At 55.5% G+C, this 13,165-nt stretch overlaps 1 protein-coding gene across 2 annotated transcripts; it reads right to left on the bottom strand.

The window, feature by feature from the left end:
* Positions 1-929: 929 nt before the first annotated feature.
* CCDC124 (coiled-coil domain containing 124) lies at positions 930-11,405 on the bottom strand. Of its 2 annotated transcripts, none has more exons than XM_060092164.1 (5): positions 11,361-11,405; positions 6,306-6,475; positions 2,158-2,347; positions 1,496-1,610; positions 930-1,379 (listed from the first exon to the last, which is right to left on the bottom strand). In XM_060092164.1, the coding sequence occupies exons 2-5, from the start codon at positions 6,462-6,464 to the stop codon at positions 1,172-1,174; spliced, it is 672 nt and encodes a 223-aa protein (XP_059948147.1). In that variant the 5' UTR covers positions 6,465-6,475; positions 11,361-11,405; the 3' UTR covers positions 930-1,171. The 2 variants fall into 2 exon arrangements, with proteins under 2 accessions (XP_059948147.1, XP_059948146.1); XM_060092163.1 differs by lacking the exon at positions 11,361-11,405 and adding an exon at positions 11,088-11,294.
* Positions 11,406-13,165: the final 1,760 nt, after the last annotated feature.

Here is a 13,165-nt window from a genome sequence, read left to right as displayed (position 1 = left end):
TTGGGGACATCTGTGAGGGTCTGCATCCGAGACTTGACACCTGGGAGAATAGAGTTCTTGGCATAGGCCTGAGAGGGAACAAGTCTGCTGTGTCGGAGAAGTTGGGAACAAGGAGATAGTGGGGACAGAGCTGGGGGGCTGGTGGAGAGTGAGGGGGATAAGGGCCAGAGGTGCAGGGGCAGGCTTGTGAGTGCAGGGAGGGTGTCACTTGAATGGGAGCCCATAGCAGTGACCTGGTAAATGTGTGGACCCTGCCCCAGACACTTGGGCCCATCTCCCAGCTACCCTTCCTCTCTACTGACTCCCTGAGGCCAACTAAGCTCTAGGAAGCCAGAACTAAGTTGAGCTTTCACCCAGCCCTTCCCAGATATTTGGCCTCCGATGGGATACTCCTTTCTACCCGGATCCACCTGCCCACTCCAGCCTCCAGGCCCTTGCCTGCCCAGTGCCCTGCCTCTGCGATGGAAACTGACTCATCTTCCACTAAGGCCTGCTCTAAAGAAATCCTCCACCAGGAAGCCTGCCCTGTTATTCCAGATGCCTCCCGTGTTGGAATAACAGCAGAACAGCCTGCACCTCCTGACCCCAAGCACAGTGTGTGACCTGGCTGCTGACTCTGAACCAGAATCTCAGGGTGCCAACAACTCGCCTCCAGCTCTCCTCTGGTTCCGCCTCTGAAGTGCTGTGTGACCTGGAGCCAGTGCCTCAACCTCTCTGAGCTACCCCCAGCAAGGCTTTCAGGGGATGATGGTACAGGTCTCTCACTGGATAACTGGCCCGGCCGGGAGCCGAGCACAGTTCTCAGCTAGCTGCTAGGACAGGAGCGCGGTTGGGGGCCCCTGTCTTCTCTGGCTGTGGCCTGTGCATTCCACCTCATTCCAGCCCTTCTTTCCCACCACCCACCCAGTCACGTAGACTTCAAGCGCACACTGCCTCACCGACTGCCTTTATTGTGCACTCAGCCCCAGGGCACTGGCGCGTGAGGGAAGGGCGAGGGGTGTCACTGGAGCAGGGACCCTCGGGCGGGAGGTGTGGCCAGTGATGCCTCCTAGCCCCCAGGACACGCGCCGTGGCCCCCAGACATCTCTGTAACCCTCAGAGCTGACCCAGCAGAAGGGCGTGTGGGGTCGTGACCCTGGCCGCCCACGGGGCGTCTCCCCCAGTTCCAGGCTCACTTGGGGGTGTTGAAGGGCACGGCGCGCTGATTCATGGGGTTGTCCGGCGAACGCAGCCACTCCTTCTTGAGCAACTGCTTCAGCTGTGACAGCCGCATGTTGGGGTTTTCTTGCTTGAGCCGGGGCAGCTGCGCCTCCTCGAAGGCATTGAATGCCGCCCGCATTCTGCGCTCAGGGTGTCTGTCTGCCGCCTCCTCCGCCACGCTGGTAAAGACGCAGCCGTCAAGGGGGGCTGGGGCGTGGCCCGCCCCGCCCCCAGAGGCTCAAGCTCCCCTCCGGGCCCCAAGCCCCACCCCAAAGACCTAGGCTCTGCCCCGTACCTGAGCACTGCGATGGCATCCTCGATGGTGCGCGCCTCCACGCTGCCCTCCTCCAGCAAGCGGCGGTTCACATTCTCCTCCAACGGCACTTCCAAGTGGCTCTTGGCTTTCTCGGCTGGGGGCGGGAGCGGCCGGGGGACAGAGACATACCAGAAACAGAGAGAAATAAGCAGAGACGAAGAGTTCCATGGAGATGAGAGACACCAGAGGGGAAGAAGCAGGGGAGAAAGGGAGGGAGGCAGGCAGGCAGAGAGGGATGCGGGAGGATGGAAACGCAACTTGAGCTCCCCGCCCAGTCCTACCTTCGGGATGGGCCAGTCCTGCCCGCCCAGTCCCCAGACTAACTTCCCTGCAGCCCACCACTCAGGAGGCTCCTCATACGTGGCTGCTGTCTCCTCACCTCGGGGCACCACATCAGCTGTGGGGACCCCGGGGAGCACAAGCCAGGGTCAGGTGCAGAGTAATTACACACGTGTGTGCCTATGGCATCTGTGATCAGAGCCAGCCCTGCAGAGACACTGCCCACCCACCCTTCACCTTGCAGAGCCCAGGCAGCTTCTCTGGAGGTGAGGAGGGGGGTCTGGACTCAGTCCAGGGGGTAGGCCCACTGCCTATTGTTTATCAGGTAAAAGGGCAGCTCCAGAGTGGGCCGAGGCCCCCACCTGGGTCCGGGGCTTCCTTGTGCTGATGGTCTCGGCGGAGCGTCTCGTCAATCTGGGCGCGGGTGACCTTGCTGGAGGTGGCCACTCGCGGGGTCTTGCTGCCCTTAAGCCTTAAGTCCTCCTCCTCCAGCAGCCGCTGTTTCTCCTTCTTGCGCTCCAGCTGCTCCAGGCGCCGCTTCTCCTTCTCCTCCTGGGGGATTGGGAGTCAGGAGTGGACCTGTCCCACCGGCATGGGGTCCAGTTTCCATCTCAACCAGTGTGGATGGAGGCCTTGCTGTGTGCTAGACCCCGTGATGGGCGTAGGGGACACGGATGGGAGCACGATGAGCCTACCTGGGGGCTCCCATCCTATATGACTAGGGAACAACATGAAACCTTGGCCAAGGCAGTGGGTGGGTGGCTCCTGAAGAAAAAGTGATACCTGGGCTGGAGGAGGAGCCAGCCAGGAAAAGAGCTGGGGAAGAGGAGAGTCCTTAGTGGTGGGAATGGTGGGTGCAAAGGTCCTGAGGCAGGAACCACCTAGCATGACAGAGGAACAGCACAGAGGCTTGTGTGGCTGCAGGAAGGAGAAGTATGGAGGACAAAGACGTGGGGAGGGCAGAGGTGGTACCATGGGGAGCCTCAAGGGCATGGGGAGGGGTTTGTACTGGATTCCAAAGGCGACAGGAGCCACTGGGGTCTGTACCCATTTGCCAGCTGGGACAGCGCTTCTGGCTTTATGAGCCAGGAGAACTTGGGAGGCACCATCGAAGTGTTCTCAGCTGAGCGTCACAGGGGCTGGGACTGATCCCACCTTGGCTCCCCAGGGAGGCTCGGATGCCAGCTGGTCGAGGGGACATGTGGCCTGTAGGACTTGTCCTTGGCCGCTGCCCCTCCACTGCCCCAGGGACAGAGCGAGGTTCTGGTTCCTTTGTAGTGCAGTGTGGCTGTGTGGCCGTAGGCTTGGAATATTCTGCTGCCTCCCGCCAGCACTTCCAAAGGGCCCTGTACTGCAGGCACTCCCACCCGCCCACTCACTGCCTGCAGCTCTGCCATCTGCCCGCCAGGCCTCAGGGACAGGCCCTATGCCTGCAGTGTCCCCCGTGACAGGGCTAACTGCCCCAGAAAAGGGGTTCCTGAGGACACATACTGGGCCTCTGACCTCCAACCTGCCTGCATGATAGGAAAGAAGCCAGAGTGGCGGGGGACAGGGAGGGTGGCAGTTAAAGATCAAGGCTATTTGGGCACAGCTGCTAGGATCCCATGTCTGTGGTCAGACACCTGGGGTAGGGCCATAGTGCTCTGAGTCTCAGTTTCCCCATCTGTCAGAGGTAATGTCCTCCTGAGGCTCCCCAACCACCCTCCATGACCACATGGTACGTGTACAGCCCATGTTCACCCTGTCCACAGCACGGCCTTGCCTCAGGGCCTTTGCACTAGCTGCTCTACCCTGCTGGAGCACCACTGCCAGCTTCCTTTCCTGATTAACTCTGGCTCATCCTGAGCTCCTGGCTCTCTGTCCTTCTGCTCTACCACACGGCTCTTTCCTGTGTTCCACAAACCTCTGTTTTCTAGTCTTCCGATTATCTGGTTAGTCCCTGAGGCAGGAGGCAGGCCCTGGCCCAGCACACAGTAGGTGCTTAAGTAAAAGTGGGCTGGATGAATGAGTGAATGAATTCCAGAAGGCTCCAATCTCAGGAAGGACATGCAGAATGGGGCCATTAGTCTTAGGGACATGGGACTGAGGCGGGAACATGAGCGTTTATACTTTGATATTCGGCAGACTTTTTTGAAAAAGAAGCTCGCAGTTTTTTATAAAGGCCAATTAGCACTTGGCAGTATCTGGTGATGGGTGAAGGATGAGGCTGTGGCGAAATATTCTGGAGCCATCAAAAATGAGCCTTATAAATAACTGAGATGGAACCCAGAGAGTCAGGTGCTCATTGCTGAGTTGCTTAGTATGGAACAAATGGAAACGAAATGCCAACCTCTGGGCGGAGTGATGAATTACGGCCCAGCCCAAGGCTGATGCCTGGTGGCTGGCAGAAATCTGGCTGTGCGATCCCATTTAATGGAGGACATGGCCTTTAGGGTATGGCATTGGGTGAGAAGAGCCTTTGGTGTCCCATGGGCGGGAGATGCTGGGGATTTTTTAGTGTTTTGGAACAAACGTGGATTTGTTTCTTTTTCATAAAAACAGTATCTTTTTAAAGCAGCTGTCACGTAAGGAAAGAAAGAGGGACCGGGTGTGCTGTGTAGACTGTGGGTCCCCCTCACCCATCAGCAGGAAGAGGGACAAACAAAACCCAGAAAACCACCCCATGGGGAAGGAGAACCATCACTAGCTCCAGGTAAAACACTCAGGAAGGGGGGTTCTCTGGTGGTCTAGTGGTTAGGATTTGGCGCTTTCACTGCTGTGGCCCAGGTTCAATCCCTGCAGCATGGCCGGAAAAAAAAAAGAAAAACACTCAGGAGGGGGGACTGCCTGGGAGGGGCATGGGGGCTGGGAATGTTCTAGAGAGCAGGGGTTGGCAAACTCTGGCCCTCACCTGTTTTGGTAAAGTTTTAGCCTATTTGCATACGGTGGCTTTGTGCTACAGCAACAGGGTCGAGTAGCTTTGAGAGCCTGTCTGGCCCCTATTGCCTGTCAGACCTCTGCCCTGTGTGTTCTTCCAGGTGTGTGCTACACAGGTGAGTGGACAGGCAAATGCTCCCTGGGCCACACCCCTGGGGCATGGACGCTTGCAAGGCTATTAGTCAAACCTCATCACAAACCAGAAGGCAGATCCCTGGCTTCAGCTAGCGCCAGCCTGGCTCCAGCCCCTCCTCACAGCCCTGTGACCTGGACTTCCTGCTTCGTCTGTGCCTCGGTTTCCTCATTTAGAGGATGGGGATGACATCGAGGCCCAAGATGCAGGCCTGGGGAGGGCTCCTGGGGCCCTGGGCTGGGCTGCTGCCTTTGGGACTGTGGAAAGGTCTCTGGCTTTTCTGTCTAGATAATGGATCCTTGGCAGACATTAGTTTTCCTTTTGGGTTTTCAACTTTCCTATATTGTCAAAATGTTGACAGACAAAAAGAAAATTTAAAGACCTCCATGGACCCAGTGCAACATGGAGGACACTGAGGGGAGGGAACCAGTGATATTCAATTCCAACTAAAAACAAGGCAGGATCCAGCCCTGCACAGGACAATGGGAAAAACTCACAAAAGTGCCCAGGCGCCCCCTGAACTGGGCATGCAGGGATGGTGTGTCACCACTGCTATTCCAGAACCTTTAACAGTCCCAGCTGGAGCCTCTCACCAGCCCAGGGGACTAGAAGAGGCTAAGAATGGTTTCTGGTGCCACCTACTGGGCCAAGAGGGTCAACATCAGCCCTGAACCACTCCCAGACACCAATTAAGCACCCACTGTGTGTGTGGCACTGCGGCCCGGTAGGAGACAGCCAACCATCCTTGCCCTCTTTTGTGTTTTTATAAACACCTGGAAATGCCTGCAGGCCCCAGGTCAGCAGGTCAGAAACAGGATCTATCAGCTTGTGTCAGCCTCGGCACTGCTGAAGTCGGGCGGGCTCACTCTGCTGTGGGGCCATCCTGTGCACTGCCAGGTGTTGAGCAGTATCCTCGGCCTCTGCCCACCAGATGCCAGTAGCACCCTCCAGCTGCCAGTTGTGACAACCAAAAATGTCTCCAGATGTTGTCAAGTGTCCCCTGGGTGCGAAATCACTCCAGAGTGAGGTACTGCCAGGCTAGACCAGCCCTGGCATCACAAGAAGGAGAGAAAGAAGCTCGTGGAGGGCTTGCCATTCCCTAAATGTGCCAAGTCCTGGCCACCCCAGGGCCTTTGCATGAGACTTTGCCTCTGTCTCTGTCTCCCTTCTTGCCCTTGCTCCATGTCCAATGACTCCTCACCCTTCAGGCCAAAGACCCAGGGGCCTCTCACCACCTTCTACTGGGTTGACCACCCACCTTGCCCATGGGTGGGGCATGGGAGCCCAGGGCCCAACCACCTTGCCCATGGGTGGGGCATGGGAGCCCAGGGCCCACCCACCTTGCCCATGGGTGGGGCATGGGAGCCCAGGGCCCACCCACCTTGCCCATGGGTGGCATGGGAGCCCAGGGCCCAACCACCTTGCCCATGGGTGGGGCATGGGAGCCCAGGGCCCACCCACCTTGCGCTGTTCCTTCCTCATGACGTGTTTGTCCTCATCCTTCCAGTAGGCATCCTCCAACTCCTTCTGCTTCTTGGCATCAGCTGCTGCCTTGGCCTCAGCCCTCCGTGCCCGGGCTGCTGCCGATTTAGTGTTCTCGCCCTGGAACTTCTTGGGCATCCCTCAGAACGCTGTGAGTGGAGGGCAGGGACCAGTGACTCTGGGGCATCCACCCTTGGCAGCCCCAGACTCACACCTGTGCAGCTACGACCCCCTTGGGGCCTCAATAGCTCTGTCTATAAAACAAGGGCTTTGGATTTATTCAGCTCTTTTAAAAAAAATCTACTGACGTGAATTTTACATCATACAAAATGAACCATCTTAAAGTGCACGGTTCAGTGGTATTTAGCACACTCACAATGTTGTGCAACCATCACCTCTATCTAGTTCCAGAACATTTCCATCACCCCCAGAGGAGACCTGTCCCCATGAGCAGTCCCTCCCCCACCTTCCTCCCCAAGCAACCACTAATCTAATTTCTGTCTCTATTGATTTGCCTATTCTGGACTTCTTTCACTCAGCATCATGTTTTCGAGGTTCATCCAGGTTTGAACATCTGTCATTCCTTTTTATGTCTGAATAATATTCCATTGTATGGATGGGCCACATTTTGTTTATCCATCTGTCCATGATGGACACGTGGGTTGTTTCTACTTTTCAGCTCTTACAAGTCATGTTGCTCTAGATCCCTGCGGGCCAGTCTGCGTGTGGACCCTCCCACTCTGCCGGCTATGAGGCCTCAGTGTCCCGGCCCCACAGCCCTGAGGCCGAAACCCCCTTGCTCTGGGTAAGCAGCTGCCATGAACTGTTCCCAATGATCCAGCCCAGGCTCGCACAGCCAGGAGATTTTAGAACAATCGTAAAGCTGTTGTCCAGTGGGCACCTGGTCTGTGTGAGTCCCATACTGGGTGCTGGGGAAATGATGACACCAAATGGGAGGTGCCACCCTCCCCACACCCGGTCCCCTACTAAGCATTTTATATGGCCCAACTACATTGAATACTCTCAAAGCCTTAAACACGGGGACTGTCCTTATTCCCTTTCGAAGGTGGGGAAGTCAAGGTACCTGGCTAAGTTGCATAGGGCTGAGCCTGGAGTCTCACCTCCAAAGCCTGCCTTTCAGGTGAGGAAGGGAAGCCAAGAAATTAAGATCACCCCACCTCCAGAGTGCTGACTGAGGACACAGGCACTGTGCGGTCAGGGCAAGCCTTCAGCTCTCTGGGCCTCAGTTTTCCTCATCTGGGAAATGGGCTGATGTCCCTCACTCCTGGTTGTCCTCTCCCCACTGAGACTCTCCAGCTCAGTCCCTTGCTGAACCTTGGAGAAGTAGGCCCAGCATCGAAAATGAAGGGGAAAGAATGTGGGGGCCATCCTGACTCAGGCAAACCCCCCACACCAACCTCCTAGCTGTGTGGCTTATGGGGGAGGGGGCTCCCATCTCTGAGCCCTATCAGCTCCTGTTTGCAGCGGTCGTGCATGCTGGGCTAAATGCTTTACATATTGCGTCCTGTGAATTCTCACAACCCTGGCAGGTGACAGCCAAGCTGAGACCTGAAGGACGGTTTGGAGGCAGCTTGGTGGGGATGAAGGGTTGAGACTTCTGGGCAGAAGGCACAGGATGTGCAAAGATCCTGTGGCAGGAACAAGGCCATGCGCTACAGGCTGCATGGAGGCAACTGAATCCGGTGTGGGTGAGCGAGGGGGAAGGGGAGGGAAGAGAGTGAGTGGGAGGGTGTGAGGCTGACAAGGAGGGATGAGAAAGAGCAAGGATTTTAGTCTCTGGGCACCAGGGAACTGTTAGGCGGCTCTGAGCAGGGCATGAACACATTCTGATTTACGCTGTCATGTGGGTGGGCGAGGGGCTGAGGGAATTACGATGGTGCAATGGGCAGAGCCAGAGGTTTGGAGTCAGACAGAGTTGGGCAATAATAACCGGAATGTTGACTGACTGATGTAGTCTAAACTATGTCATCCCCCAGCAGTAGCAAGGCCAGGTACTTTTCTCCCCATTTTACCGATGAAGAATCTGAGGCTTTGAGAGGGTAAGTGACATGCTCAGGGCCACAGCGTGGGTTAGTGGAGGGGCCTGGATTCCAACCCACGCCCAGCCCCTCAGTCCCAACTCCGTCCTCCTAACCAATGCCCCACCACAGGGTCCCAGCTGGCCTCTCAGGGAACATCATTGCAGATCAGGTCTCTGAGGCCACTGGTGCCCCTCACGTGACACAGAGAGGCCGTCCCTCCAAGCTGCGACTGGGGAGCGAATCCCATGGGGCAGAGCAGGGCAAAGTAAGGGAGATCAATGGACCCAGGAGACTCAGGGTTGAGTCCTGGTTCTGCAATCGTGGCTGAAATGCTCCCCTAAGCCTCAGTTTCCTCATCTGAGAAGTGGGGTTGATTCCAGTCCCTCCCTGCACAGGATGCAAGAGCTGCCACGGCGGGGCTGGATATGCCAGCCTGATCCTGTACTTCTCCCAGCTGCTCCTGGGCCCCCTGAATCAAGCATTCATTACTGAGCATCTACAATGTACACAACAGAAAACCTCACCTGGATTCCCCAGAAGAGCACTAAGAAGTGGGTGGGGGTCACAGTCTAAGTGTCAGGTGAGGAAACTCCCCACATGCCACCTCTCCCTCCATCTCCCCCTCACTCTCTCAGCAGCAGCCACACCAACCTCCTTGCCTTTTTTCAAGCCTACAAAGCATGTTCCCACCTCAGGGCCTTTGCACTTGCCCTGCCCACCACTTTTGCTCCTCTTTTTACCCAGTTAATTCCTATTTAAATTTCAGGGCTCAGCTCAGGTGTTGCCACCTCCAGGAAGCCTTCCCTGACACACCCCCTGACTCTCAGACCATAAACTTCTCTCTGAGGTACTTGTTTAGGTTGCTATCTATGTTCATTTACAGGATTATTTGACAAATGTCCATCTTCCCCACCAGGCTGGGAGCTCTATGAGGGCAGGGCTGGGACTGCTTCAGTCAGTGCCCTGCAGAGTAGGGGCTCAAAAAATGTTTTGCGCAAATGAATGAACAAGCATCTATTTCCAGGGTTCCCTCAGTATTTACTTCACACTCTGTGTTGTGTCCAAACTCAGCTTCTCACTTCTCTTCCCACTCACTTCCCTCTCCAGCCTCTGAGCCTTTGCTCTTGCTATGCCTTCACCCGATACACCCTCCTCTGTCCCCTCCTCCTGTGAAAACCTGCCCACTCACAGAGACTCAGCCCCAGCATCTCCTCCTCCTCGTGTTGCTTAAGACCCCCAATTCCATCCCAAAGCCTGACAGGGCTTTTCTGACCCCCTCTTCAAGTCAGGACTGAATATTTATGTCCCTCCAAAATTTATATGTCGAAGCCCTAACCCTCAATATGACTATATTTAGAGACAGGGTTGGGACTTCCCTGGTGGCGCAGTGGTTAAGAATCCGCCTGCCAATGCAGGGACACAGGTTTGATCCCTGGTCCGGGAAGATCCCTCTTAGATGCTGCGGAGCAACTAAGCCTGTGCACCACAGCTACTGAGCCTGAGCTCTAGAGCCCGTGCACCACAACTACTGAAGCCCGTGCGCCTAGTGCCTGTGCTCCACAACAAGAGAGGCCACCACAATGAGAAGCCCGCACACTGCAACGAACAGTAGCCCCCGCTCGCCACAACTAGAGAAAACTCACGCGCAGCAACGAAGACCCAATGCGGCCAAAATATAAATTAACTAATTTTAAAAAATGGTACCTTATCCTTTAAAAAAAAAAGAGAGAGAGAGACAGGGCCGGTAAGAAGGTGATAAAGGTTAAATGAGGTCTTAAGAGTGGGGCCCTAATCTAGCTGTAGAGCTGGTGTCCCTATAAGAAGAGAAAAAGTCACCAGAGCTTGCTCTCTCCACCATGTGAGGACACAGTGAGAAGGTGCGCATCTGCAGGTCCGGAGGAAAGCCTGCATCTGGAACTAAACTGGCTGGCACCCTGATCTTAGACTTCCCAGCCTCCACAATTGTGAGCAAATAAATCTGTTGTTTAAGCCACCCAGTCGGTGGTATTTTATTATGGCAGCCAGAGGTAATACAGACAGCTTTCCTCCTCTGTTTGATAAACACTCACACACATACACTTTGTCATTCAGTAAACACGCACTGTACACCTAGTATGTGTGGGATGCTGGGGAAAGAGGCAGTGCTGATGGGCTTCCTGACAGAATGGGACTCCCAGGCTGGTTGGGAGATAGACAATAAGAGTGGTAACTCCAGATCAGAGCTGTGATGGGGCCATATGGACGCCGAGGAAGTCGGGAGGGGGCTTCTGACCCAGCCTGGGGAGGGATGGGGAGGGGGTGTCAAAGGGCCTCCTGGAGGAGACATCAAAGGAAAGACTTAAGGGAGTGGGGAGATCCAAGCCCCCAGGGGTGTGGGGGAGGCAGGTTGGGAAGGGGATTTGTATTCCAGGGTATGGGAAGGTGTGGAGGGCGTCAGAGCCCTCTGTGGTTGGTAAGGAGGTGAACTGGAGGATTGAGACAGAAGCATGGAGCTCAAACAGGGGGTCTAAGGAGTGGCTTTGGCTAAGCAGTGGGTACACTTAGGGGGGAATCAAGACCTTCGTGGTTGATTGGATGTGAAAGTAAGAAAGAGAATAAAAGATGAAACTCAACGCTGCCTCCTCCAGGAAGTCCTCCCGCTACCCCTTCTAGGCTCCCCCAGCCCGTCGTCCCTCTCCCCAGCCCTGATCCCATTGCAAGAGGCCAGGGACGTCCGTACCCAGCTCTGTCACCACCAGGCCTGTAAGCTCCTCAGGAGCAGGACCGGAGATAGGTGGCCTCGAGCACGACGCTGTCCCTCTGGGTCTCAATCGTCCGCTCCGGGAAATGGGAATAGCCCCTGCGGGAGCCCTGGAGACGGTGGTCAAAAGCGCCTCCGTCTCCGAGCACCCCATCTCCAGCCCTCCCGGGGAGGTGGTCCCAGGCCCAGCAGCCCCGCTGGGCCCACCCGCACCCCGCCCCCCGGCTCCGCCCGCGCCGCTGCCGCTCCTACCTCCTTCCCCCGGCGCCGGCCCGGTCGCACCTCCGTGACGTCACAGGAGGGCTTGCGCGTTGAGCCCCAGGGTGCGCGTGCTGATTACGTCTCGGCTCCGTCGCCATCTTGGTAGAGGGGGTGCTGCTTTGGTCTCCAAGCCAAGGGCGTTATCCGTTTCTTTTTGTCTTCAAGAAGAGAATATTTTATAAACCCTCATCCCTTGCGCTCACTTCGTATGTTATCCAGTCAGGAGAGGAGAGCAGAAACTACAATCTGGACCATTGTCTCTACAAAGATGGCCGTTGCCCAGATGAAGTGAGTCCTCGGTTTCACATGTGTGTCTGGCGGCGTCAGTCAGGAGTTGCTTGGCCGCCAGGGCGCGCCAGAACCCGCGGTCCGCGCGTGGTGAGTAGGCGCGCTTCGCCGGAGGAAGACTCAGGCCCTTCGCCATCGCTTTGTGCTTTGAAGACGCTCTCCTAGTCCACATTCTCTGCCTCCCTCCTGCGAAGTTGAAGTGGGAGGGAGCAGAAGAAAGGGACAGAGAAGTTAACACTCCGCGCTGTCCAGGGGGGGAAACAGGCCCAGAGAGGAATTGAATTTGACCAAAGTGTAATCGAAGGACTCGGAATCCCTCCTCCTGGATTGCTATCCACCCCCGCACACACCTTGCTCTTTTATTTTATTCAACAATTAGGTTTTGGGGACCAGTTTGTCCTAGGCACCTATACTTTAGATTTTCTGCATTTACTAAGCCTCAGTGTCCTCATCTGTAAAACTGGTAGTACTAGGGGGCTGAGAATGATTATACTGGGCCTGGCTGTACAGAGAGAAGCAGGGCATGAATTTAGCGGCAGTTTAGGCAGGACGCGTTGACCACGGAGTCCATACTCCAAAAGGCAATCCCAGTGACACTGCTGGCACCTGAGTCTGATTGTTTACCTCCCCTGCTCTCAAGCCTCGAGTGGGTCCCCACGGCCCTGCAGGACTCACCCCATCTTCCCATCTCATCTCCCTCCTCTTCCCCACTCTCTCTCAGCTCCAGCCACACTAGCCTCCTTTCTCCCAATTGCCAGACACAGGCCTGCCTCAGGGAATTTGCCTGTGCTGTTCCCTCTGCCCGCAGCTTTACGCAAGGATGACCCCTTCACTCCTTTCAGGCCTTGGCTCAAATATCCCTTCCTGAGAAAGACCTCCCTGACCTCCCCAAGGATCAATAGTTGGTGCGCTGCCCCCAGCCCTCTTTATTTCCTTCACAGCATCAACCTGCTTTGTTGGTTTACCTGTTTATTTTCAGTCTCCCCTATGACTGTGATGTCTGGAGGATGGAACCCCTTCACCTGGAATGATATTTGTCACCAAGAAGAAGGGGCTCAGCATAAACATTTATTGTTGTTCAGTATGGGGTGGGGGGTGAAAGTGCCAAAGGCAACACCTAGTTAAGCTTCTACTGGTAAAGAACCAGGTTTTAAAAAGAAAAAAAAATTTTTTTTTAATTTAAAAAAAGAGCCAGGCTTGTCACATCTTCCTGAGGGTGGGAGCCTCTTATGTCTGTTGACATATCTGAGGGATGCAGGTCAAGTGAATCGTTCCAGAACAAGTTAAGTCTTCTACAAGGAGACTTATGCCACCTCCCAGGCCACAAGGCGTGGCTCCCATTCCTGAGAACACTTGACTTCTATTGTTCTGACATTCTATAGCTCTTAGATGCTCACATTCTCAAGTAAGTATTGAGGGTCTACTCTGTGCCTGTGCTAGGAGCATAGCAGTGAATGAGACACACACAGTCCCTGGTCTCCTGGGGCTCACAGTCAGGAAGTCATACA

This window comes from Mesoplodon densirostris, chromosome 3, assembly GCF_025265405.1.
Source record: "Mesoplodon densirostris isolate mMesDen1 chromosome 3, mMesDen1 primary haplotype, whole genome shotgun sequence".
Classification (NCBI taxonomy): domain Eukaryota; kingdom Metazoa; phylum Chordata; class Mammalia; order Artiodactyla; family Ziphiidae; genus Mesoplodon; species Mesoplodon densirostris.
Note: the sequence above shows the minus strand (reverse complement) of the source record. Positions and strands in the feature narration are given on the sequence as shown.